Raw genomic sequence first — 27,101 nt, forward strand, 5'->3', positions numbered from 1 at the left:
CTCTTTTTCTTTTCTTTTTCTGTTTTTACTTACCCCTTCCCATGCGTCATTGTTACTGTCGATTCTCTTTATTTTTTGATGTATACATTTTTTTTGTTCTTGGTTGGTAATGGATAAACCAGAAAATTAAATGACTTTTTTTAATACTGTAGTTTGAAACTGCTTTTTAGTAGTATGTGGTGCTTGCTAAATTTGGTAAATTAGCAACATGAGAACTTGAATCGTGCCACATTTCTCATCTAGGCCTAGATATGGGATATTCACAGTGCCTTAATGGTTCTTGGGACTAATGTGGCAAGATCTTAATCAACTTTTATGAACTCTTTAGGGAAGAAAAATCGGAGCAACTTGTTGACACTAGACATGAAGTAGATCAGCTAGTCCTGGAACTGCAGAAAATAAAGCAAGAGGTAAGGAAATCTATGCAGAAGTGCTATTCAGTTCAGAGGTGGGGAACCTTTTTTCAGCCAAAGAGCAGCATTCCTTTGTGAGAACCTCATGCCTGTGGTGGGTGGGGCCAGAGGCAAAAGTGGGTGGAGCAATGGAATGTGGCTACATTCCAGCCATACAAGGTCGAATCCCCACGACAGGGTGAGCACCCGTTGCTCTGTCCCAGCTCCTGCCAACCTAGCAGTTCAAAAGCATACCAGTGCAAGTAGATAAATAGGTACTGCTGCGGCGGGAAAGTAAACAGTGTTTCCATGCGCTCTGGTTCCTGTCATGGTGTTCCCTTGCACCAGAAGCAGTTTAGTCATGCTGGCCACATGACCCAGAAAGCTGTCTGTGGACAAACACCTGCTCCCTCAGCCTGAAGAGCAAGATGAGCGCTGCACCCCATAGTCGCCTTTGATGGGACTTAACTGTCCAGGGGTCCTTAACCCTTTACCTTACCTAGTCCAACCCCCTGCGATGCAAGAATCTCACCTAAAGCATCCATGACTGATGACCATTCCACCCCTGCTTAAAAACCTCAAATCAAGGAGAATCCATGGTCTTCCAAAGGAGTCTGTACCGCTGTTGAACAACTATTACCGAAATGCCGCTCTTAAATTCTTTTGGCCTATTTCTATTAAGTATGCAAGCATTTTTGTTACTCAGATCTTAAGCAGATAGTTTTACCTGAAGCATAGAATGCCAAAAGTTAACTGTCAGAGGATGTGGTGGACAAAGCAGTTGCTTAAATGACTAAAAAGGAATGAAACAGATTCATGGAGGAGAAGTCTGTTAGTGACTCTTAGTCATGTTAGCTACATAGAAACTCCATGTTCAGAACCGTATGCTCAAGATTTCCCATTGCTGTGGAACGGTGGTGGCAGAGGACTATGGACTTTGTGATACTGATCTATTATTTTTATGCTGTATTTTTGGATATCACTTATGGTATATGTTTTTAATATATGAAGCAGCCTAGAAATGCTTTAAAATAAATAATGAAATAAACAGGAAGTATTGGGGGGTTTTTTCGGGGTGGCACCCATCCATTGCAATGCCCTCCTGCTTTTTTATGGCTTTGGCATTTTCTTATGGTGGTTTAGTGCATTTTGTGGAGTTCTTTTCATTATATGCATATTTTAGTGTTGCAAGCCATTTTTAGGGGAAGTGGACATGGAGGACGGGGGTGGAACAAGTTTCTACATAAACAGATAAAATGAGTGTCCATCATTAAAGTGTTTTAAAACTTTGCTGTGCTAGTTTTTTTCTCCTTTTTTGGTTTTTGTTTTAACTCAGAACATTAACCTCATGGCAGATGCCCGCTCTGCTCGGGCCTATAGAGATGAACTGGATTCCTTAAGAGAAAAAGCAAACAGAGTGGAGAGGCTTGAAATGGAGCTGGTCCGGTGTAAAGAGAAACTGCACGATGTGGATTTCTACAAAGCACGGATGGAGGCAAGTCAGGTTTTTAACCAGGAGTTTATGTATTTAGATATATTTTAAAAATGTACCACTAAATATAATAAACGATCTCAAAAATATGTAATAAAGGTGCATTCTGTTTCCCACAATGGTCAGCCAGATGCCTACAGGAAGCCCACAAGCAGGTCCAACGCACAATGCCTTCTCCTGCTCACCATCCCCAACAACTGGTATGCCTCTCCTTCAACCCCAGTATGTACCTCACCCTTGAAATGGTCCCTAGGAAAACATGGCGGCAAATAGCATTAGAGAGGAGTGAGTCCTCTGCCAGCCTGCGGCTCAAACTACATCCCCAGTCGCTGCCTCTTCTGCTCCACAACAAGTTCCGACAAGCAGGAAGAGCTGAGGGGACAAGATGGCGGAGTCATCGCTCTAGCCATTGCTTCAGCCCAGGGTTGCCTCCGCTTAAAGCTGCAGAAATCTTAAATCTCCCTTGTCTCCATATGACTGCCTATGCCAGCCTGACAGCAGAGGACCTTTACGTTTGTGTTTGTGTTTTCACTAGTAATAGTTGGAATTGTGAGGCATTAGTGTAGAGCCTGTCAGAATTCGAGGCAGCTTCTCTCACCTGTAGAAAAGTCTGTGGCCCTCACTCCTCTTCATAAAATTGAATGCTAAAGGAGCGTGTTTCTCTCAAAACAGTGCTGTTCTTCAGCCCATGAGAGCTGCTTTTGCCATCCATGGTTGCTTCATTTTGAGAAAGTAACTGAGTGCTGTTTTAATTTGACAAGCCTTCCAGGAAGCAGCAAGGTGCATGTGGTCTGTAGGCCGCCCTGCTGTGTAATCCCAATGTAGTGTGTGTTAATAATGCACAGAAGAGCAGTGTTAGTCCATTTCCTCTGAGGAGGAGATTCCAGCCTGTCATAAATATGCCATGGCATTCCTCTGCATTGAGTCCCATGCTGCTCCTGGAGACTGGATTCTTTCAGAAGCTAGGGAATCTCTGCTTGAGTCCCCTGCTGCAAACACCAGTCAAGATTCCCCAGAAGAAAATGAGAAGTGAGTGGAATAAAAATGAATACCAGTATGCAGTTTTTAAAAATGCACACAGAGAGTGGTGTTTTAATACTAAACTGTAGTATTCAGACACACACACCCCACCTCCCAAGCTATGAAGTCATCTGTGCAGTTGTTTTAGTTAGTTACCAAAGAAATTGTGATTAATGGCTTTTTTTGTTAATTAAAGTAGAGAATAAATCTTTAGGCAGGCATTGTTTGTCTTTTATTGCTTACCTAACACAAATATGATTTGCAGCTAAGTGCCCTTTGAGGTCAATGCCACAGGGTACATTTTCCAGGCTCTGACTTGCAGCTTTATAGTTTTGTGGAGTAATTATTTCAATTAAAATGTTGCTTGTAGGCAAAGTTTGAACAATGGTTTCACTATGTGAATAATACAGGCCACCTAAAGCAGAATTTCATCTGATTCCAACAAACTGCGGCCAAGTCAGCTTTAAACCATGCTTTATTAAGCTGGCTTGTTGCAATCAGCTGTAGTTAGGATTAAGCACAGTTTAGGGTTTATATTAACTTCTGACATGATAAACCATGGTGCATCATATCAAGAATAAGGCACATCAAACCTCAAGCTCATGCCTTCACCTTCCTTTTTTACCATACTGGAGGGCATGAGCCCGAGACTTGCTGTGACTCTTTCTTGACACAGTAAACCATGATTTATTACCATTGACACAGTAAACCATGATTTATTACCATGATGTCCAAGCTGACCTATTGATTTGACCAACCGTTAAACCTTCAACACATTCACTGATTCTTTTCAGAACTAATTAAGGATTAGATATGTGCTGTTCTTTCAAGTGCTTTCACCTGTTTAATACTATGTAAAACAAGTATCAGTCTGCAGCTCTGTGCACACTTACTTGGGAGTAAGGCCCATTGAACTTTCTTCCAAGTACATGTGTTTAGGGTTACGCTGCAAATACAGAGCTAAATATTGCACTACAGCCTCGTGTAAGCTTAGGCTGACCTGCCTCCTTGTTGCAAAGTGCCCTTAAAAGAGGTTCTAAACACATGTTGGCCTTGCAAAGACGACTCTGAGGGGAAGCAGAGCGTTTCTGTAATACATTTGAGCAGGGGAAGCAACCTGCGGGCCTCTGTCCCTTCCCCACAGCAAAGCCTCTCCTCCTAAGGGCACCAAGCTATTGCATATGGCTCTTGTATAACATATATTTTGGTGCTAAGTCATGGTATTTGTTTTGTCTTCCTCTTTCTCGTGAAAATGAGATGGAAGGATTTTAATATTGGTTCATTCTTTTGAAGGATGCCAGTTAACTTTAGCATTTCATTTGTTATCTAGTTAATGGCTTTAACATATGGATTTTGCTGATCTGAGTAAATTTCCTGCTCTGCAAGTTATTTCTGTCTTTCTACAATTTCCATATCAACAGTGGCCTGGTCTTGTGATTCTCGAAAGTCAAACTTCTGCTAGGAAAACAAAAGTCTTTTAATTCAAGAATGATGTTGCAGCACACGAAGATTAAATTTCAGCACATTAAAATTACCTGCCATTTGAAATCTCAGTGAAACCATCCTTTACTTTGTGAATTTGCCATTTTCAGGAGCTTCGAGAAGACAACATCATATTAATGGAAACAAAGACGATGCTGGAAGAGCAGCTGATGATCGCAAGAGCTCGTGGTGATAAATTGCATGAAGCTGAGAAGGAAAACTTGCAGCTGAAATCCAAGCTTCATGACATAGAGCTGGTATGGTGACGTGTTCTTAATTATCAATGGGAATTTTCTTTTAAAAACTAATTATTATTATTTTTGAGTGAGAGCTACGATAATACACGTCTTTCCTCCAGAATGAAATGCCCAGTTCTTCAGCCTGAGGGCCAAATATTCTCCCACCAATAATATCCATGATCATGCTGGGGATTCTCCCTGTGAGCAGTTTGGCTGGAGAGACTACAGCTCCCCACGTGCAGCAGGATGAAAAAATTGTCCATCGTTGTCTTTAGTACATAGCAGCCTTTGTTAGGTATAAATGCTAAGTCTCCAAGCTCGATTATTGTTATGTCTTTCTGTGTTGCCCCTTCTCCACTAGGACAGGGATACGGACAAGAAGAGGATTGAGGAGCTGCTGGAAGAGAATATGGTGCTGGAAATTGCACAGAAGCAAAGCATGAATGAATCTGCACACCTGGGCAGGGAACTGGAGCAGCTGTCAAAGAGCACAGATCTCTCTGATAGTAAGTGACATGGGGTGGTTTGGCACATAGCTGCCTGTCCATTTTTTGTTTTTATTCTGGTTTAGATACACATAATGAGGGAGGCTTCCCCAGTAAGTGCTTCTCTCTTGTATCTAGGTTCTCTCTCATACATCTTTTCCTTTTCAATATTTTTTTAAAAAAACCCAGGCCATCTCTGGCATCGGGCAAGGTGAAGCAGCTTCCCCCAGGTGGCAAATTCTGGGCTTCTGTAAAGACTAGCAAATTGGCAATTATGATGCTCATTATCTTTTACCAGCTTGGGTGAGGCACTGTTTGAATCTTCTGCCTTGAGCACCAAAACATATCAGGCCTTGCCTGCTTGAAAGGGCGAGCAGAAGCACACCTTACAGTGTCTCACCAGTTTTTCAGCACTTTACAGTAACACATCTTGCTGCTGGCAGAAGCACTGACTATTTAATTAATAACTTTCTGAATGGTGGATTTTCTTGGATGATGGCCTAATAGAAATGCCTCTGGTTCTGTAGGTAGCCAGATGCAAACATCTGTGCGTGATTTATAAAGCAGTTAATTTCAGGTGCTGTTAATATAATATTAAATGGGGGAATCTGTTCTTTTATACCCATAGTTTCTCACTAGCTTTCTCTGCTGCTAGTGATCCTGTGGGCTGATACATATGTAATGCTGATTCCCTTGAAACCACTGTGCATATATTTTGTTAAATAACAATTATCTAAGGAGGTCATGAGCCTTTGGGAGGGTGTGCCCCCACCTGAGGCGATTCTTCTGCTGTGAAATTCCCCAACGTCTGAGACAAAATGACTGTGGATGTTCTTACTGTGAAATTCCTTTGAGATACTTTATTGGATTGTGATTCATAAATGGAATTTTAAAGGCAAAAAATTATTATAAATAGTGAGTCAATAATTCTGCATAAAGATATACATGATACCAGTATCCTTAATAACAAATCATAGTAAATAGTAATATGTATCTTGCTAGGATTTATTTGTTTTTAGGGATGTTGATGATAATGTGTTTGACTTAAAAATATATTAAAGGAATTATTATCTTCCTTTAAATCAATTCCATTTAAATTACATCTTCTGTACTCAGCTGATCAGTTGGTTATAGTAATCAATAAAAAAACTGTTTTTATGAATGAAAAGAAGAAATAATTTTCATGGTGTTTTAGAATGAAAGGGCACATAATTCTCAGAAGTGAGAATTCTCTCCTTTCCCCTCTTGTTTTTAAAGAGTTGAGTATTGATACAAGTCAGGTGATAACACATGGGGTTAATCCTGGATATAGATGCAGGCGTACAAATGTGCTACAATCTTGTATTCTGAATGTTGTATTTCAACAGCAAGGAAGTCTTTTGTCTTTGAACTGAACGAATGTGCATCAAGTCGCATCTTGAAGCTCGAAAAGGATAACCAGAGTCTGCAAAATATTATCCAAGAGCTCAGGGATGCATCGGTAACCTCTGAAGAGAGTAGCCTTAAATTTGTGGAGCTACAAAATGAGAATCAGCAGCTTGGCCAAAAGGTAATTAACAAAACATTAATTGAGCGTACCAGGGGCTGTTTGCCACCTTCTCCTTTTTTGCTCTTAAAGGGATTGGTATTGATCCATTCTCTCATAGCAAGATTATTCATTTTCCCTGCTAGGAAACCCAGTACAGTGCTAGTGTGAGCAAGGAAAGATTCTTGTCTTGGACCTTGAAGAGCAGCTGCCAGTCAGAGAAGACATTATCAGACAAGCTGGATTAGTAGTCTTGACTTGGTTTAAGGGAGTTTCATTCATGTTCGTACGAGTAGCACAAACTCTCCGCTATATAGATGTACAGTATTTAAGACGTTATGGGGCTGATGATGAATCCTTGATAGTCTCTGGCTGGTAAGGTAAAGGGGTAAAGGGACCCCTGACCATTAGGTCCAGTCGTGACCGACTCTGGGGTTGCGGCGCTCATCTCACTTTATTGGCCGAGGGAGCCGGCGTACAGCTTCCAGGTCATGTGGCCAGCATGACTAAGCCGTTTCTGGCGAACCAGAGCAGTGCACGGAAGCGCCGTTTACCTTCCCGCCGGAGCGGTACCTATTTATCTACTTGCACTTCGATGTGCTTTCGAACTGCTAGGTTGGCAGGAGCTCTGGCTGGTAGCTCTTGACAATTTAACTTTCATAATTTCACTTAAGCCTTCACTATATGTCAGAGTTACAAACAAACCATGGGTATCGAGCCAAATTGCTTTAATTTTCCAACCCCAATGTCTTCAAGAAGAAGCAAGCAGATTAAACAGACATTTCCATTTAATTTCTGGTCCCCTCTGGTGCAAGAATCTTGTGCACAGCAGTGGATTTATATTCCAGCCTTTGGCAAAACACCCCCCAGGGAGCCACTTCTAGATGTTAAATGATCTTCTTTACATACTAGGCAGGGCTGCTTTATCTAGACGTTTCCTGTAATAGTGGCTGATACACATTTGTAATCTGCCAGCCCTTTGCCAATTTCTTTTCTATAACTGAGGGCTTCCCCTAGGCACCTGTCTGGCTGCTGTGCAAACAGCCACTGGCCTGATCCATCTATCTGGCTGTTCTCATGTTAGTCCAAGTCCATTGGAGACACCCAGACCTCTGTTCAGATGGAGTGATATGATAGCCATGTTCAAATATATAAAAGGATGTCAGATAGAGGAGGGAGAAAGGTTGTTTTCTGCTGCTCCAGAGAAGCGGACACGGAGCAATGGATCCAAACTACAAGAAAGATTCCACCTAAACATTAGGAAGAACTTCCTGACAGTAAGAGCTGTTCGACAGTGGAATTTGCTGCCAAGGAGTGTGGTGGAGTCTCCTACTTTGGAGGTCTTTAAGCAGAGGCTTGACAACCATATGTCAGGAGTGCTCTGATGGCGTTTCCTGCTTGGCAGGGGGTTGGACTCGATGGCCCTTGTGGTCTCTTCCAACTCTATGATTCTATGAGTAGAGAGATTTTGTATAAAACATAAAATCATCTGAGGTTGACTCACCAGCTACATTCAAACTTCACACTGAACTGTGGTTTAGTAGTTTGATATGAGAAGGCTTGTGCTCATATACTCTGCGGGACCATGAGAAGACCAGAAGCTTCCTCTTCCATTTTTAACTGCAGTTTAGCATTAGCATCTATTCTATCTATAAGCTGCCTTCAGTCCCTGTCTGGGGAAAAGACAGGATATAAATAAATATAACAACAATGTCCAAATCTAGACAAGCTGTGGTTAATCATAAGGATGGTTTACTAAAGCAAGCCTATTTCAAACCGTGATTTGTGAAATTTGCTTGTTTCGGTAACTTCTAATTATGACCAGCAGTGGTTTAGGCATCATGCTAAACTGTGGTTAATTGATACAAAAGCAAAAAACTTCTGCTCTCCTCCTTGCTCAGCCAGGGTAGGTGAGAGAACATGAGCCAACAGCTGCTTCATGTGACCACACTAAGTCCAAACGTAGCCATTAGCAGGGAAAAGGGGGAAATGCTTTCATTGCGTAGAGATTACCTAAATTAGCCAGAAGCTTGGCCAACCATACCGGATGGCAGCAGCTGTTTTCAGTGCTTAACATTTTGTATCCACAGACCTCTTCCTCAAAGAATTCTGCTGGATATTCTACAGGACAAATTCAGTTCAATTTTAATTATCCTAAAGGCTATGGGTCCAATGTGTTGAGATATTCCAGAACCTGGTCAGGCTGTAGTGAATATAAAAATAGGCCATTTGTAAGGCTGAGTATTTATTTTGCCAGACAAAGCAGGTGGTGTTTGGTATGTTGGTGCTGAAGTGAGCTGGTAATGCTGGATTGGCAACTGGCTGGATTAGAATCAGAAAAAATTGGGGGAGGGGGTCCTATCTATCTCTCCCCATCCCAGTTTATTTTAATTTTACATTAATTAATTGGGGAGGATGGGGAGCATTAGAAAAGATGCATTTTAATTAAAACATTAACAGCAGAATTGTAGAAAATGAACGAGAGCTTACTCTTTTAAAGCCCTTTGAGCAGGGGTTTCCAATCTGTGGTCCTGTGGTCTGTGGACCGCCAGTGGTCTGTGAGCTTCATTCAGATGGTTCCCAGCATGCCTGTGAAATTGTGACTGAAGATAGGCAAGGGCACACCTATCTCATTAAATATTTGTATTGATTTTTAATTGTTTTTACTGCTTCTTTTATTGTATTTTATTGTTTTACAATTTGCTTTCTATGGAATTACAGTTGCTACAACAGGCAAGACATCAATGTGTGGTCCACCAAGGTCTTCAACAAGTGCCTATGGCAGGGGGTGGGGGAGTTTAGGGAACCCCTTACCTCACCGTTAGATAGACCATTCTGTCACAGAAACCCTTCTTTCCTTATGCCAATGCCATTGCAACATTGCCTGGACTTCTTCTGCTACTTTAGCAGTGTGGGGATGAGCTGGACCATCTGAGCTGCCGCATGGCTGCCTTAATATGACAAAAGGGGGGGGGGGGCTACAGTTGTGCCTTCTAGATTGTGTCCAGAGTAGAGTTGTAGAATTTCTGGAAATTTTGAAACCATGGGAGGGTAAACATGTTTTGTTTTGCTTTTAAGTCAGACTAATCTTTTGAGCTGTTGCTGTCGTGGAATTATAAAAACTGAAGGTTTGCCCTGATTGAAACAAGCTTCTCTACCCTTTCACAAGCAAAGGAACCACTTCTTCCTTCTCTCGCGAGAATGGCAAAAATGCGTCTTGCTTGTGTTTGAGAATTTCCATCTCAGTTTTTTGGGTGAGGACTTGCCTGTCCTCAGTGTAACTGTATAGGAATTGTAATCATCTGACACTGTATATAGTCTTACATAACAGTCTTCCTGTTATATAGTTTTTAGGTAACATTTTGAGGGATGATGATGATGATGATGATGATTATTATTATTATTTCCCCAGCCACTCTGGGCGGCTCCCAACAGAATTAATGATTATAATAATAATAAATGATAAAACATCAAACATTAAAAACTTCCCTAAACAGGGCTGCCTTCAGATGTCTTCTAAAAGTCAGATAGTTGTTTATTTCCTTGACATCTAATGGGAGGGCATTCCACGGGGCGGGTGCCACTACCGAGAAGGCCTCTTCATGGTTCCCTCACTTCTCAAAGTGAGGGAACTGCCAGAAGGCCCTCGGCGCTGGACCTCAGTATCCGGGCTGAACAATGGGGGTGGAGATGCTCCTTCAGGTATACTGAGCTGAGGCTATTTAGGACTTTAAAGGTCATCACCAACACTTTTAATTGTTCTCAGAAACATACTGGGAGCCAATGTAGGTCTTTCATTTTGTTTTTAACATTTCATTCACCATTCTGAAAAAAAATTCCATAATGCAAAAAAATTTCAAGGGAGGAGGGGAAAGGCTTGGGTCTCCACATCTCCACACCAGAGCACTGAATGGGGAACTCTGCTAAGGCAGTGACACATTTGAGGCCTACCCCTTCTGTTCCTGAGAACTTGTGATACAATTCAAAGAGCTGCAATTTTTCAATAAGGGCATACCTGAGAATCCTGGTCACACAAAATGGGTATTTTTGTCCATTGTCCATTGGATAATCCTGGTTTCTGTATATAACATGTAACTTGGCTGATAGGGATGAAAACATCTAGTTTGGGGAATGACAGACACTTAAAGGTTAAAACAATTTCAGTTTCCAGCACTGAAGTTCTACTGCAAACTGAAGTGAGACATTCAGCAACCTTGCAGAAGTAAAAGGTTGCGTTGTTTATATATACAGAGATAGAGACCCAGTTTGTTGAAACTTGTTGCTTTGAAAAAAGTACCGTTGAATGGACAAATGTGCAAGTATTTACATTCTCATAATGTCTTTGCATGTGAACAATGTTTGTTCAGGCTTGCATATGATATATTGTGGTAATTTTCTCCCATGCAGATTGAAAAGCTGCAGAACCAGATTGAAAGGGAGAAGCAAAGTAATCAAGACTTGGAAGCTTTAAGCGAGGAGCTGCTAAAGGAGAAGGAACAGCTTCAGGGCAAGATGGAGACCTTGAAAGCTGACAAAGAGAGACAGGTGCTTGCAGATGTAACCCAGAGGCATGTTTGCGTGGTTAGTTGGCTGGTTGGTTATTTAGAAAGACCTATTGGCCCACAAATATAAAAAGGCACCAAAACTTCTTCCTGCCAGGAAATTAGGGCTCCCCAGGATCAAAACATGAAGCATTTCAACTTATCCATCACAGTCCACATGGGTGTCTCCACACTTTCAGGTCACCTTGACTTGCCAGTTTGAGCGAGAGTCAAGAGGAAGTAACTCAATTTTCATACTGCCAGAAGCAAAATTGAGTTGCATAAGCAGTTGTGTATGGATCAAATTTATAAAAATGCTGAAAGAATTGCATCACCTTTGCTGCTGTTCTGAATAGCTTCAAGAATTCATTGAAACAACGAAAACTGCCTTATACCTTATATTGATCCATCTAACTCAGTTTTGCCTACCCTGACTCCCATAACAGTCCACAGGAACTCTCTTGCAAAGTGACAAAACCAAAATCCTAGGTATACCTAAGTAAACAACTCCCATTGTGCTTGCTTAGTCACATCATCTGTTTGAGTAATATTTGGGCAGAATAAGGAGTAAACACAACTCAGTTCAAGGTGGTGTGGAAATTTCCACAGAAAACTGAAACACTCTGCTTCCCCAAGGTTGATTGGGATATCCCAGACAGATCTCTCAAGCCATCTCCTCCACAACTTTAATCCTGCATTGGGAATGTCTTGACACTGACACTGCCATGCTCTGCCACCCCGGGACCTCATAGCACCTCCAGCCAAACCTAAAATGTTTGGCCTACAGTACTTGTCACAGAGGTGCTAACTGCTTGCTAGCAGCACAGCGTGTCCATAGTGCTATGAGATTTAATTTTATTTACTTATTTATTTATATACCACCCTATACCTGGAGGTCTCAGGGCAATTGAAATGACACAAAACAGAGCAAAAGGATTATTGAACCAGGTGTATAGTATTTATACTCAAGTATGGGTGGTGCTGTGGTGTAAACCACGGATCCTAGGGCTTGCCGATCAGAAGGTCGGTGGTTTGAATCCCCGCGATGGGGTGAGCTCCCGTTGCTCGGTCCCAGCTCCTGCCCACCTAGCAGTTCAAAAGCATGTCAAAGTGTAAGTAGATAAATAGGTACCACTCCGGCAGGAAGGTAAACGGTGTTTCCATGCACTGCTCTGGTTCACCAGAAGTAGCTTAGTCATGCTGTCTACATGACCCGGAAGCTGTCTGTGGACAAACGCTGGCTCTCTTGGCCAGTAAAGCGAGATGAACGCCGCAACCCCAGTCATCTGCGACTGGACTTAACGGTCAGGGGTCCCTTTACTTTTACTTCTTGAAATAATGCAATTTCATCATGTATCTCACCTGTTTGGTCTAGGCTGTGTTTCTTGAAAAGAGAATTCCCAAGGGCTTGTTTGCAGCTTTCTGGTACTGAATGCCTGGGAAGGTACCATTACGTTTATGTCCTTCTCGTGGACTTCCCTTAGACATCTCATTGGCAACTGGGGGAGCAGAATGCCAGACTAGTTGAGCTTTGCGTTGGATGCAGCAGGGCTTTTTGTATTTGCCTAATATACCATCTTGTTTTGTTTCTGAATGTAGATAAAAGACCTAGAAAAGGAAACGGACCATCTCAACCAAGTGGTTTTGTCTCTGAGGCAGAGGTCTCAGGTCAGTAGTGAGGCCAGGGTTAAAGACATTGAAGTGGAAAACAAAGTACTCCATGAAACGGTTACAGAGACCAGCAGCAAGCTCAGCAAGCTGGAGTTTGAGAAGAAGCAACTGCAGAAGGACTTCGAGCAGGTTAAAGAAAAAGTGGAAAGAGTAGAGGAAATGGACAAGGAGCTTCATCGACTAGAGAGGGAGAACGAGCAGCTCACAAAGAAAGTTGCTGCCATGAAGATCACTACGGAGAAAGTACAGGTTCTTGAGGAACAAAATGGGAACTTGGAAGTGGAAAACAGGAAGCTGAAAAAATCCCTGGACACCTTGCACAATGTTTCTGTCCGGCTAGAAAGCCTAGAAAAGGACAACAAGGAGCTAGATGAAGAGAACCTGGAACTCAGGAGAATGGTAGAGACAATGAAGTTCGCCAGTGCAAAAATGGCCCAGATAGAAGCAGAAAATAAAGAGCTAGAAAGAGAGAAAGAAGAGCTCAGGAAAAACGTGGAGATGTTAAAGATTCTGATCAAGAAATCGGAACGGCTGGAGCTGAGTTACCAGAGTGTGAATGCTGAGAACCAAAGACTCCAGCAGATTATAGAGAACAGCAGCAAGAAAATCCAGCAATTGGAGAAGGAACTGGAAGGCACTGAAAATGAGAACCAAACCCTCCAGAAAAATTTAGAGGAGCTGAAGATCTCAAATAAGCGGTTGGAGTGGCTGGAGAAGGAGAAGAAACTGTTGGAGCAAGAAGTGTCCCAGCTGGATAAAGACAAGAAGATACTGGAGAAGGAGACAAAAAGACTTTGGCAGCAGGTGGAGCTGAAAGATGCTAATTTGGACGAGAACACTGCAGAATTGGCAGCATTGGAGAAGGAAAAGAGAACACTAGAAAGAGAACTGGCTAGGTCCAGAGACTTGTCTCATAAGATGAAAGAATTTGAAAAGGACAATAAAGATCTCCTAAAGCAACTTGCCATTGACAAGAGAACACTAGCTACATTGAGAGAGGTGAGTACATGTAACATTAGTGTCTTTGTCCGAAGTGTGCATTTTAGCATGTAGCATATTAGAAAGTTTTATACAGGGTGAGTCCTTTAAAAGAGGCCCCATGGATACAGAGTACAGTGGTACCTTGGGTTACATACGCTTCAGATTACATACGCTTCAGGTTACAGACTCCGCTAACCCAGAAATATTACCTCGGGTTAAGAACTTTGCTTCAGGATGAGAACAGAAATTGTGCTCTGGTGGCATGGCAGCAGCAGGAGGCCCCATTAGCTAAAGTGGTGCTTCAGGTTAAGAACAGTTTCAGGTTAAGAACGGACCTCCGGAACGAATTAAGTACTTAACCCGAGGTACCACTGTACACATTTTCCATGGGGCCTCTTTTAAAAGACTCACCCTATATATAACGTATAGCCAATGCAACTGAGGGAATTAGGGGGACACTATGTGGCCATTTGGAGCATAACATCTTGTCATGGCCCAGAGAGGGGGCTGAATTCTCATTACCATTTCTGTTGACCTCAGGCTTGTTGGAGCCACTTTTTAATTTTTTTTACTAGAACCCCAAGGTGTGCCAACCAGAGCCAGGTAGAAAAGGCATTAGACAACACAAAATAATTGAAGAACACTGTGACCCCTAGAAACTTGTTATCTGCAACTGAGCTGAGCTTATAGTCCTTTCCCCCCAGTGTCTACTTTGGTTAACTTTCTTCATTGCAGCAGCCTAATGTAAATGAACAAAGTTCATTTGTTGTTGTTCATTTTTGAACTAATGGAAGTTCAGATCCCAATCTACCTTCTCCTCACCCCCGCAATAGGTGATGTGCACTCTCCTCTGTGATCCACAATCTAGATGTTGTAGAGTTATTAGTAAATCACTGCCTAGTGCCGACCTGATTTCTGAATCACAGACGAGAGAGTCATATTTCACAGGCAGGCTGTGATTTCAAGAACACAGAACATCGAAGTCGTAAATCCTCAGCAAAGGTTTCTTCACAAATTAAGGCCTGGTTCACACAGTTAAAATAGGCTGGTTCCCGAGTGACTTTGCTCAAACACCTGCTAAGATATTAAGCCAAGTTAAACATGAGCCTTTGGATTGTACACAGAGCCTCTTTGATTCCTCTTGTGCTGTGGCCCACAATTGAACTGGGAAGTTCCCAGTTATCCATATCTGTTTGTTTCATACAAACTGACAAATTTTACAACAAGCCAAGATACCAAACCATACTTCAGAGTTCTTATTATGTCAACTTTTTTGAAAGCTGGTATCATAGTTTGCCGGTTCAGACTAAATGTGCAACTATGGTTGATTAAGGACTATTTGGTTTAACTGTGGTTTATCACAAAGATAAATGCAGTTCTTCATCCAGTGCAAATTTTTATCTTGAGAAGTATTGTACAGTAGATGACATAGTTTTTCTTCCCAATAGTGACAACTGTGCAAGAAAAGTCTTCTGTGAAGTGGCCCAGAGGCCTTCCAAAATCTAATATTGTTGTAAAGAAAAGCAATTGTGTTGTTGCTTTCACTGTTAGGCTACTAATTAAGTTGGTCCTTATTTGCAGGATTTGGTTCTTGAGAAGTTGAAGAGCCAGAGATTGTCTAGTGAGATGGACAAGTTGGACCAGGAACTAGAGAAGATCGGATTAAATAAGGAGCTGCTCCTAGAGACTGATAATGGCAACAATGAGAAGTGAGAAGACCACCTTTTTGTTTTGGAAGGATTTCTGGCACATTTTGCCTCAATTTCCCCTCATTACAATTTCCCAGGTTCTTTGTACTCTTGTCAAAAGTTTGTGGGATTTCTCTGGTGCTCCTATTTGTTTCTTCTAAAGGAACTAAATTACCACATTACTTGTTTCTAACAGAAGCTTCTATAGGTAGATGAAAGTCCCCTATTAGTCCTAGAGTTGCTGTGAGGTTGACTTTCTCTTCAAACAAGGCTGTCAACAGAGATGCCAGCTGCACAGATGTAGGGACATCTTGCAAGCCATAGTGAATTAAATATGAAGTTTTAGCTTCACTGAGTTTCAGTGAGATCAGGGATTTACTTACCGTAAATATTGCAATTTTGCCAAGTAATGGTTCTGCTTTCCATATCACTTGCTATTTGAATTATTCTCAGGGAGATGTGGATACATGGCATCTGCAAAAATATCTGTAATGTAGTAGAATGGCATGAGCACAAGGATTTACCTTTATTTTGCTCTCCCTTCCAACTGCACTGTTCACCATAGGTGGCAGTGCTACTGTATGTTTAACCCAGTGTGGGGCCCAAGTAGGTCCTCCAGGTCGCCTTGTGTGGCCCACCAAACCATTTGGGCCAAGGCATGCACACCTGCCCCAAATGTGTAGCATCACGTATCCCATCAAGTACCATTGTGACTGGCCCAAAAGGGGTTTCCCCTGTGCTTTGCTGATTGCCAGGGCTTACAGAGTACTGTGTACAAGGGCTTCACAAGCCCCAACTATCAGCTGGCACAGTACTTGAGAAGAGCTTGCAAACAGAGATGCACAGGGGGTTGTAAGCCCCAGTGATCAGCTGATCATCAGGACTTGCAATGGGCTACGGCTTTGCCTGCACAGTTTGATTTCAAGCTTGACATCATTGTGATGTCAGGAGATTGAAAGGAGCATAGCTTCACCCACCTGTCAAACTTGGCCCTGGGGGTTTTAATGCAGGAGATAAGGATCTGGCCCACTGCCCTGCCCATACCCAGTTCTCTATACCTGGTCTAGCAGCATGCATCCATGGATGCCAGTATACAAGCCCCCACCCCAGGCCAGTCCCCATACAGCATCCTTTTACGCATGTCCGGATGTTTTTATTCTAATTTCCATAAGTAAAGGTAAAGTGACCCCTGGCCATTAGGTCCAGTCATGACTGACTCTGGGGTTGCGGCACTCATCTCGCTTTATTGGCCGAGGGAGCTGGTGTACAGCTTCTGGGTCATGTGGCCAGCATGACTAAGCCGCTTCTGAGCAGAGTGGGGATTCGAACCACCGACCTTCTGATTGGCAAGTCCTAGGCTCTGTGGTTTAACCCACAGTGCCACCCACGTCCCTAACCCCATAAGTACATCTCTGCAAATGAGAAAGTAGGATACTGATGGAAAGTCAATGGTTCTGTGGGCTCTTTTCTAATATTCAGGAAGAATGGCTGAAACGCCTCAATATGGCAGAATTTTTGTGCCTTTCTCATTACTGATATGGTCATTGTTTCACAGGAAGTATAAGATACTGGAAAGCAAAACTGAATGTGACCTAAAGACAACGCTATCCAATAAAGAAGAGAAAATTGCTGTATTGGAGGCCCAGCTGCAAGAGTTTCTCACCTTGAATCAGCAGTTACAGAATGAACTAAACACCGTAAGAGGGAAACCTTTGCTTCATAATATAAAGGGTGAAACTGCATGTTATGAAAAATTGATTATTTGAAAAGCATGTGGGCCACTTTTTATTCTGGAGAAAAGCGAACAGTGGAATTTGTACTCCATCCAGGTCGTGAAATTGTACCCAATGCACACCAGTTAACTGCCTATCGTGCCGCCACCCCTGGCTGCTCTTTGCCTTCAAACATGCTGTATGCAGGGGCAAATAGCAACTTTGTGTGTTTGTGTAGTTCCATAGAAAACCCATGTGGGACCCTGACTGGAACACACCATAGATGAGTCTTCAAAATAAAAGTGCATATCAACAAGAAGGTTGGCGCAAAGTTTAGATGTTTCATTAGCTTGCATTATGATGTTTCTTCAATCTCAACTCAAGAAAGATGGCCTAATTTATGCCAACGTAAGTTACATTGGCTTGATTTACCCAGTTCCAAACTCCGTTCAGGAGGAATTTCATTTGCACTACCCTTTTTTACCATCTAAATTATGCTGAGATGCTAGGTCATGTGACTGAGCTGAAAGAGGTTTGGAAGGGGTGTAAGTCTCTCTTTGTCCTTTTCTGCCTGCATCACACCCCTGTAACCCACCTTTTTTATACATTGACTTAATTTATACAGTCTCAGGGATTTACATTGGTATATCTTCAGCTTAGCCAGGAAAGCTCAAGATCTGTTGAATCCAAACTCTCCCATCCCAACAGATTTTGGGTTTGGATCATAATAATCCCCAAACTCTGTGCCGGGATGCATTAGTGTTTTTTGAAATGGATTAAAGGTTCCTGTAAGATCAAAGCATATGCTCACAAAGGAGTGACCTCTGCTGAGGGTAACTAACTCTACTCCATTTGTGAATGAGATGTGGTTGGATCATCTGATCACACCAATGCAGGGAGACCAAATTACATGTCCTCAGAGAAGGGTGCCCATTGATTTGCTGAATGAGTCAAGTCCCTGTCTTGTTTCCTTTCCATCAAGAGGGACACTCAGAGCAGTGGCTCAAAAAAGAAATGGGTTAGGCATTTCTGAGGGCAAATAATATTGGGTTCCATCACTGAAGAAGTCTTGTTTTCATCTTCATACCTAAAAGTAAAGCTTTTGGGATGTAAGAGCAAAGCGTCTCTCTTGTTTTAATTTATAATAAATGTTGCCTCTCCTATAAGAAGTTTGGGAAATACTGACCTAATGAAGTCTTTAAAAACACAAATTATTCAAGAGATAGATTGCAGAAATTCAAGACCCAGAAAGCAATGACAGGTTGTTATACCCAATGTACCATCAGTGTAAAAACACTTTAAAACAGGTTTCCATATGCATTGCAATGTTTGGGTTAAAAACCTCACAAATATTAATAGAAAAAAGCAATAAAAAGTAGTAGTTAAAGTGATGAATGCTGAATGTTTTCAACAGATATATATGGTTGTGATCATCTGTTTTTTGATAATGGGTTTAGGGTTAGGCTAAGTTACTCCTGTAGACTTCACAGTTCTATTTATTGGCATATTTACAAACAACGTGTATTACAGATGAGGAGGAACTTTGAAGGTGCCAAGCAGAAGCAAGAGGATGGAATCCTTCTGCAGAATTCATTGAAGCAGCCCAATGAAAATTTGGTTTCCTGTCATCAGACAAAGGAAAAGTGGGAAAAGGGACACAAAGAAGCAACAATGGAGCTTCTGAAAGTAAAAGACAGAGCTATAGAACTGGAAAGGAATGTAAGTTTTGTCCTTTACTGGGTTAGCTTATTATGTTCATCCTATGCGATGCACTGTAGCCAGTGTTGCACTAAAGTGAATTCACTTAGTGGTATACTTGTTCCAGCAAAACACTTTGCTGACGGTGGAACCTTGTTGCACAAGAGACATGCATAAGCAGGTTGCTGATAGCTTTGTTTCACGATGCATCGCTCAATCTGTTGTGCAACAAGTTTCTTCGAGTGCAGCTGTTGCATTGGGTTCTTCTCTTGAGCAGCTTTAAATCTCACCTGTCCACGTTAGCGTAAGAGTCCTGGCACTAGCAGACAGACAGTGTTGGGTACAGCCCATTGATGGTTGATTTCTGTGTATGTATGCTGAGAGGGAACCATGTGCCAATTACACAAGCCTGTGGCTCTGAAAGCTCTGACATATTTTCCTATATGGAACTTCTCTCTGTAGGAAAATCATAATGTGTGGAGCATCCCTTATTTTATGAATCTGTTTTAAACATGTATTACTCCTCATTATGATAGCAATCCCAGAGCAGGTTACATTAAAAAATAATCAAAATACAACATGTACAATGTAACATCATAAATAAATATCCCACGTTACTCTCAGTAACTAAAACTAAAATATTAATAGCAAACAGGCAGTAATGTTCAGCAAATGCCTGAGCAAAAAGGTAGGTCTTCAGCTGGTGCCCAAAACTCAAGATATTTGATGCCAGCCATATCTCTGTGAGGAGCCATAACTGAGGGGCTACCCCTAAGAAGGTCCTTCCTCTGGTATGCATTTTCAGAATGCTTTCCCTTCATACTTTATGTCAGTCTTCTACAGTATTACACCTTCTCCCATACAGAGCTCAATGAATGTGCCTGAATAAGAAAGAGGAACAAAGCCCTCTTTTCTTTTGCAGATGCTCGTTATTAAGGCTGGTGGTTTCCAAGCTTCTTCCACCTACAGGCAACCCTTTCCATATTCAGTGGTCTGCCAAGGCATTCATGCATTCTGCAGAAATTGCTGGTGCACATTTGATGGTGTTTGCGCACACTGTTGACACTGTATCGGAAGAATGAATATGTGCCAAAACATACTCAGCACACCTTTGTTTGCATATTGGAGATGATCTGCATTGGTGGGCAATTCAAGAAACTGTCCTGACATTATAGACCTTGTCATTAAGACATCCCTGATTAGCTTCCTAAGGGTCCCAGTTCTCTCTTGAACACAGCTTTAAACCATTGATTTAGGGGAAGAAGGATGGAAGTCCACTACCATTGCTGCTTCATTACCTGTATGAAAGTCTGGGGTGCAGGGTACTTGCAACCATTATTTCCTGCTTTTTTCTTTAACATAGGCAGTATTGGCCCCACTTTAGCATCTATAACTTTTAAGGGTACTCATGAGCTGTTTGCTTGTGAAAAATGGAAGACTGTGTAGGCTCCCCTTGTGTCAGAGATGCTCTGAAGAATCTGTAGCTGCTGAATCTTTTTCCTCCTGCCTTTTCATTTCTGTTTCTCCTATCAGAATGCAGCCTTACATGCAGAGAAGCAGCTTCTGAAGGAGCAGCTAAGACATTTGGAAACCCAGAACACCTCCTTCAACAATCAGATCCTGACACTACAGAAGCAAAATGCCTTCCTTCAAGAGCACAACACCTCCATGCAAACACAAACAGCCAAGCTCCAGGTCAGGAAAATCCCTACTGTGCACATTTGCCAGAAACATTTTAGGTGGCTCAGTTTAAAATGGGATGGAATTAGCCAATTTCTAGCAAAGGTCTTATCATTTTGAGTGTCCATCTGGTGGTAAAGAAAGATTATCCTCTCCTACAAGGTTGTGAGATTAATACATTGGTGTATTTTCAGGGAAATTGAGGTATGTTTTGATTTTATGGGCATGATTCAGCTTATGACTTCTGCTTATGCAACGGGGCTTTCTCCCCTTTCCTTCCACCCCCCACCCCCGAAATTGGCACCACGGTGGTCAGGAGAACCCCCAGAACTGAGGGAGGAGAGGGAGGATCATTCCTTCTAGCAAGCTGAAATGTTTGTGCTAATGGAACGAGTGGAAAAGCACAACATTGGATTTCACCCTTTCTTTTGTTCTTGATTTAGTGCTGTTACGTAATTTGGAAAACTTAATGCACAGGTGGATACACTCCAAATATTGTTGGATTCCATCTTCCATCATTTTGTGTGATATAGTTCTCAGCTCAAACAAACCAACAAACCAAAATGTGCTTAAAAGTGAGCTTGCTGGCTGTTGGGTCAATCCATTCCTTCCCATTCCCACCAAAAGTAAACATTGGAAACCTGAGTTTGTTGTTAATGGATGTTATATTGCATATTGCAATATAGCATGCACATCTAACAACAATATTTATTTTAAAAATGCATATATTAGGACAAGATGCATTTAGAAAGGCTTGTATTGGGATCAAAATTTATTTTAAATATCCATTTTATGGTTAAAATACATATTTAAATTTGAGTTTTTATATTGATTTTTTAAAAAATGAAAATGAAGGACGGAATGGACTTGTGAACACACACGTGCAAGACTTGACACAATCCAGAGACACATCCCTCCCTAGTATGTGTTCCACGGGGGATAGAATCCTGCCCTCCCCCCAAAAAACTCCACTCCTTTAATTTCCTCCCCAGCCCAGCTTGGAAGTATAAAATATTTAACAACAATTGTCAAATCAGGGTACAATACTGATAAAATGTAATAAAAACCATGCAATCAGTATGCAGTAATCGATAAAGCAAGCAAGAACACATACATAATCAAATGACTCATTGCAAAGTGCAGCAAGACAAAGTCAACCAAAGGCTTGGGTGAATGAGTAGGTCTTCAATTGGCACTGAAAACTCAGAAATGTCAACACAAAGCACACCTGAAAAGGAAGGAAATTCTGCAGTCAGGGAGTGCCTGGGTCTGTGATTCGGTCTGTGCCTTTCTTCTGTTGCTTCTTATTGATTCCCCTGTCAAGAGGACATTCACACTAGATCTTCGCATATGAGCAGGTAGGTATGAGAGAAAGGTTCACTATCAGGCATTCAGTTCCAAAGTGGTGTAGCAGTGCAAGCACCTTTTATATAATTTACCCCTGTGTGTGCTGATGAAACGTTTCTTGATTCTCTGGGAAACTTTTAGGTGGAGAACTCAGCCCTAAATTCGCAGAGTGCCTCCTTGATGGCCCAAAATGCTCTACTCCAAAACCAGCAGCTGACCAAGGAGAACGAATGTGACAATCTGTTGAAGCAGAAAGATCAGCTCAAGGCAGAATACGAGTCCCTCCTGCAAGACCACGAGCACCTGGCCTCGCTGCACGAGCGGCAGTCGACAGAATATGAAATGCTGATAAAACAGCACAGCTGCCTCAAAGCGCTTCATAAAAACTTGGATCTGGAGCACAAAGATCTGGGAGAAAGGTTAGTGGGTCTTGCATAGCCTCTTGGAATAAATGAGTTATTCACATCTGAAGCCCCCCTGGGGGATTTACTGCAGGATGGGGTTGTAAAAAGGGTTGCCAACTTAAAAAAAAAAAACAACTCACAAAAACAGGTCTCAGCCTTTACTTAGCAGTTTGCTCTGCAGATATTAGCAGATGATGTTTCCATGTAATGAAAAGCATCACTTGCAGATTTCAGCAGATCAAGCATCTGTTTGAAAGCACAACAACAGGCCGATCTGCGCGTTCCCCCCCCTGATGACTTGGCAACCTTCTCAAGTTCCTTGTGTTGGAAATATTGTATGTGCCAGTAGTTTCTCCTGTATCAGATGTTTGAAAACGTGTGTGTGTAAAAATATCTAAATTACAATGTATGTGGTTTAAGTACATGGAATAAACCAAAAAAATATGGATGTTATCCAGCCATAGATAAGAACTTTCAGGTCCTATCAATCCGAATCACAGACAATTAGGCATGCAAGAGAAGTTCCTAACTTTGGTTGCATTGTGGCTTATGCAAATACATAAATTTACAATAGACCACCAGAATCTGTTGACACAGAGAAAATTAATCTCGATTTTCTGAATCATGTTTCAATCGTGAGATGCATTAAGGCAAAATGGCAGGCATTCTTTTATCTATTTCCTGCAGATATAACAGCTTGATACAACACAAATCCAAACTGGAGGAGCTGGAAATGGTTTTAAAAACAGAAAAAGAGGTTCTGCAGCAGGAAAAGAGAGCAAGTGCACTAGTGACCACGGAGAACCAGAAACTGAGAGAAGAGCTGGAAAGGTACACATCCTCAGAAATTATGCCAGCCCCTTTTACATGTTACTGGGCAACGCGGTACATTCCAGATAATAATAATTAATAATAATAATTTATTATTTATACCCCGCCCGTCTGGCTGGGTTTCCCCAGCCACTCTGGGCGGCTTCCAAAAGAATATTAAAATACTGCGATACATCAAACATTAAAAGCTTCCCTAAACAGGGCTGCCTTCAGATGTCTTCTAAAAGTCTGGTAGTTGTTGTTCTCTTTGACATCTGGTGGGAGGGCGCCACTACCGAGAAGGCCCTCTGCCTGGTTCCCTGTAACTTGGCTTCTCGCAGTGAGGGAACCGCCAGAAGGCCCTCAGCGCTGGACCTCAGCGTCCGGGCAGAATGATGGGGATGGAGATGCTCCTTCAGGTATACTGGACCGAGGCCGTTTAGGGCTTTAAAGGTCAGCACCAACACTTTGAATTGTGCTCGGAAACGTACTGGGAGCCAATGTAGGTCTTTCAAGACCGGTGTTATATGGTCTCGGCGGCCGCTCCCAGTCACCAGTCTGGCTGCTGCATTCTGGATTAGTTGTAGTTTCCGGGTCACCTTCAAAAGTAGCCCCACGTAGAGCGCATTGCAGTAGTCCAAGCGGGAGATAACCAGAGCATGCACCTCTCTGGCGAGGCAGTCCGCAGACAGATAGTAATTTCGTTGTCCCCGAGAGGGGGCAATGACAATAAAGATATTATTATTATAGGGTCTCAGCCTGCGTACCAGATGGAGCTGGTACACAGCTGCCCTGGACACGGATTTAACCTGTGCCTCCATGGACACCTGTGAGTCCAAAATGATTCCCAGGCTGCGCACCTGGTCCTTCAGGGGCACAGTTACCCCATCCAGGACCAGGGAATCCTCCACACCTGCCCACCTCCTGTCCCCCAGAAACAGTACTTCTGTCTTGTCAGGATTCAATCTCAATCTGTTTGCCGCCATCCAACCTCCAACCGCCTCCAGGCATTCACACAGGACCTTCACCGCCTTCACTGGTTCTGATTTGAGAGGTAGAGCTGGGTATCATCTGCATACTGATGAACACCCAGCCCAAACCGCCTGATGATCTCTCCCAGCGGCTGCATGTAGATGTTGAAAAGCATGGGGGAGAGGACAGAACCCTGAGGCACCCCACAAGTGAGAGCCCAGGGGTCTGAACACTAATCCCCCACCACCACTTTCTGAACACGGCCCAGGAGGAAGGAGCGGAACCACTGTATGACAGTGCCCCCAGCTCCCAGCCCCTCAAGACAGTCCAGAAGAATGTTATGGCCGATGGTATCAAACGCCGCTGAGAGATCCAGCAGAACTAGGAAACAGCTCTCACCTTTGTCCCTAGCCCGCCGGAGATCATCAACCAGTGCGACCAAGGCAGTTTCAGTCCTATGATGAGGCCTGAATTGGCCAGATAGAGATGCCTAAAGGGCTACATTCAGCCCATGGGATGAAGGTACACCACTCCTGCTATATTGGCCTCCAACAGATTGGAATTCATTAACACTAGAGGACAGCACCTTAGCTTCCCCTGCTTTGGGATGGCATGGTTTATCCCATATCATTGCTAGGGGTGTATACAAACTTCTGTCCAAGTGATTGAGCCCACCTCATTGAAAACAGCAACAACAGCAGTAATAATTTTATTTATACTCCGCCCATCTGGCTGGGTTGCCCCAGCTTCTCTGGGTGGCTTCCAACACCCATAAAAATAAATATAGAACATCAAACATTAATAGTTACAATCGGATCTTACATAAAAAGTCAAAATAACTTCAAAAGAAACAACCTACTTCAAATAAAGCGGTATTCAACAATCCACTAGAATCTAACAGTTAACAGCAAAATCAAACATCAGCAAATAAAAATTAAACAGTCCACACCCATCAGCTACAATAAAGAATTACCAATCTATAATCAAGAAAAATAACAGCAAATCACAATGCATAAAATACCACAAAACATACAAAAGGATCAGATTGAAAAACAAGGACACACAGCCCATAAAACTATCTTTAAAAACTATCCCTGAGCTACTCTGTTCCCAGCTGCCTCTGCTGCTCTCAAAGTCATGGTCTGGGAAAGGCTTCCAGGGCTGAAGGGTGGGGCAAGGCAGGTGGGAAAGCCATTGCCTGCAGAAAGTCTCTCTCCTCTCAGTTCTATGTAAAAGGTGAAGGAATGCGGGTGGCGCTGTGGTCTAAACCACTGAGCTTCTTGGGCTTGCCGATCAGAAGGCCAGCAGTTTGAATCCACACAACAGTGGTGGGCTCCTGTTGCTCTATCCTAGCTTCTGCCAACCTAGCAGTTTGAAAGCACACCAGTGCAATGAGGGGCCACTAGAGGCGCATTGGAAGATGGCTGACAATAACATCTCTCCGACCCACACGAGGTAATTAGGAGGCTGTGATGGGAGTAAATAGCCTCCCTACTCCCCCAAGGTTGTGGGGGGGGGCTGCCCTTGCCTGCTGTGCCCTATACCACCCCCGAATTTGTGGGGATGGGGGCACTAGGCAGAATGCTCTCCTGTGGATCTCAGCGCTCCTGGACGCTGTCTCTGATCCACGCCTCTAGCTGCAAGAACTTCAAAAGAAACAATTAGGAGGAAGCGAATGCACATATTTCAAGGAAGGAGGGGGAGTAAAGACTGCTAACTGAAGAGATCTCTAATAAACAAGACGGGTCGGAGGAACAAGATAAATCATGAGAAGATACGCCAAGACTCAGTATGGCAAAAGGACTTGATGGGGGAGGGGAAAAAAACTTTCCTTCTTTTTTCCTCTAAGTGATTAACCAAGAATCCCCACCCCCCACAAGTCAGAAATGTCGTTTTAATGACTTAAGCTGTGGATTTATGACTGTGGAGATAAATTTTCTAACCAAAGCATGTTTTAAGAAGATCGTGGAATGTATAAGGGCTTTGGAATGACGCAGTTAAAAATACCGTCGCCATGTTTGCAAGTTCTGTCGGAGGACTTAAGTCTGGGAGGAGAAATAGAGCTGTTTTTATATTGTGGGTGAGACTCCTCAGAGGGACTTAAGAACGGCAGTTTTGCGATTAATGATGGAAAGAGCGATGTTATTTATGAAAGCGATGATATATGGAAACCATCTCGATTTGAGGATTGGACGAATGGAAAAATTCACACAGGATTATAATTGGTGTTTATCTGCTTAAGGAGATTACCAGAAGAGATCATAAAGAAAAAAGAAAAAATATACAGCAAGATAAGACTGGATAGAATTATGAACTTTATTTGGACTGATTTGGACATTAACGCAGTAGCAAGAAGATGATCGGAATCCCCCTTCGGAACTTGAAATATGGGTCCCCTCAACAAAATTTAAAATTCGGCTTTGTAATTTGGAATTTATGTGATGTGATTTGATTTGATTTGATTTGATTGGTCGGTTAATAAAAATTATTTTTTTAAAAAATGAAAGCACACCAGTGCAAGTAGATAAATAGGTACCGCTGAGGCGGGAAGGTAAGCGGCGTTTCCATGCGCTCTGGTTTCCATCACAGTGTTCTATTGCGCCAGAAGCGGTTTAGTCATGCTGGTCACATGACCCAGAAAAGCTGTCTGTGGACAAATGCTGGCTCCTTCGGCCTGAAGCGAGATGAGCGCTGCACCCCATAGTCACTTTTGACTGGACTTAACCGTCCAGGGGTCCTTTACCGTTTTACCTTTTACCTATATAAAAAACATAGTGTTTGCAAGTACATTGCATATAGTTTAGGTACGGAATGTTTTTATAGGCCTTCCATTATACCATTGTCATTTTAACATGATGACGATACTTTCTGTGTCTATGTTGTATATTTTTTTCACCCAGTAATCTCCTTCCCTAGTCATAGGCAAAATTTTGGGGACATAATGCAGGATATTATCTATCAC

General features: G+C 42.5%; 1 protein-coding gene across 3 annotated transcripts in view; it reads left to right on the top strand.

The window, feature by feature from the left end:
• Positions 1-27,101, top strand: part of CCDC88C (coiled-coil domain containing 88C) — a 100,185-nt gene that overhangs the window by 55,207 nt on the left and 17,877 nt on the right. For all 3 annotated transcript variants that reach the window (XM_081171907.1, XM_081171906.1, XM_081171908.1), the window contains 13 exons: positions 329-410; positions 1,729-1,887; positions 4,497-4,643; positions 4,987-5,131; positions 6,478-6,659; positions 11,043-11,180; positions 12,776-13,846; positions 15,410-15,537; positions 17,072-17,213; positions 18,759-18,947; positions 20,460-20,621; positions 22,095-22,372; positions 23,045-23,188. In XM_081171907.1, the coding sequence (XP_081028033.1) occupies positions 329-410; positions 1,729-1,887; positions 4,497-4,643; positions 4,987-5,131; positions 6,478-6,659; positions 11,043-11,180; positions 12,776-13,846; positions 15,410-15,537; positions 17,072-17,213; positions 18,759-18,947; positions 20,460-20,621; positions 22,095-22,372; positions 23,045-23,188 (2,967 nt within the window). The remainder of the gene's footprint in view (positions 1-328; positions 411-1,728; positions 1,888-4,496; positions 4,644-4,986; positions 5,132-6,477; positions 6,660-11,042; positions 11,181-12,775; positions 13,847-15,409; positions 15,538-17,071; positions 17,214-18,758; positions 18,948-20,459; positions 20,622-22,094; positions 22,373-23,044; positions 23,189-27,101) is intronic.

This window comes from Podarcis bocagei (assembly GCF_964188305.1).
Source record: "Podarcis bocagei genome assembly, chromosome: 1".
Taxonomy (NCBI): Eukaryota; Metazoa; Chordata; class Lepidosauria; order Squamata; family Lacertidae; genus Podarcis; species Podarcis bocagei.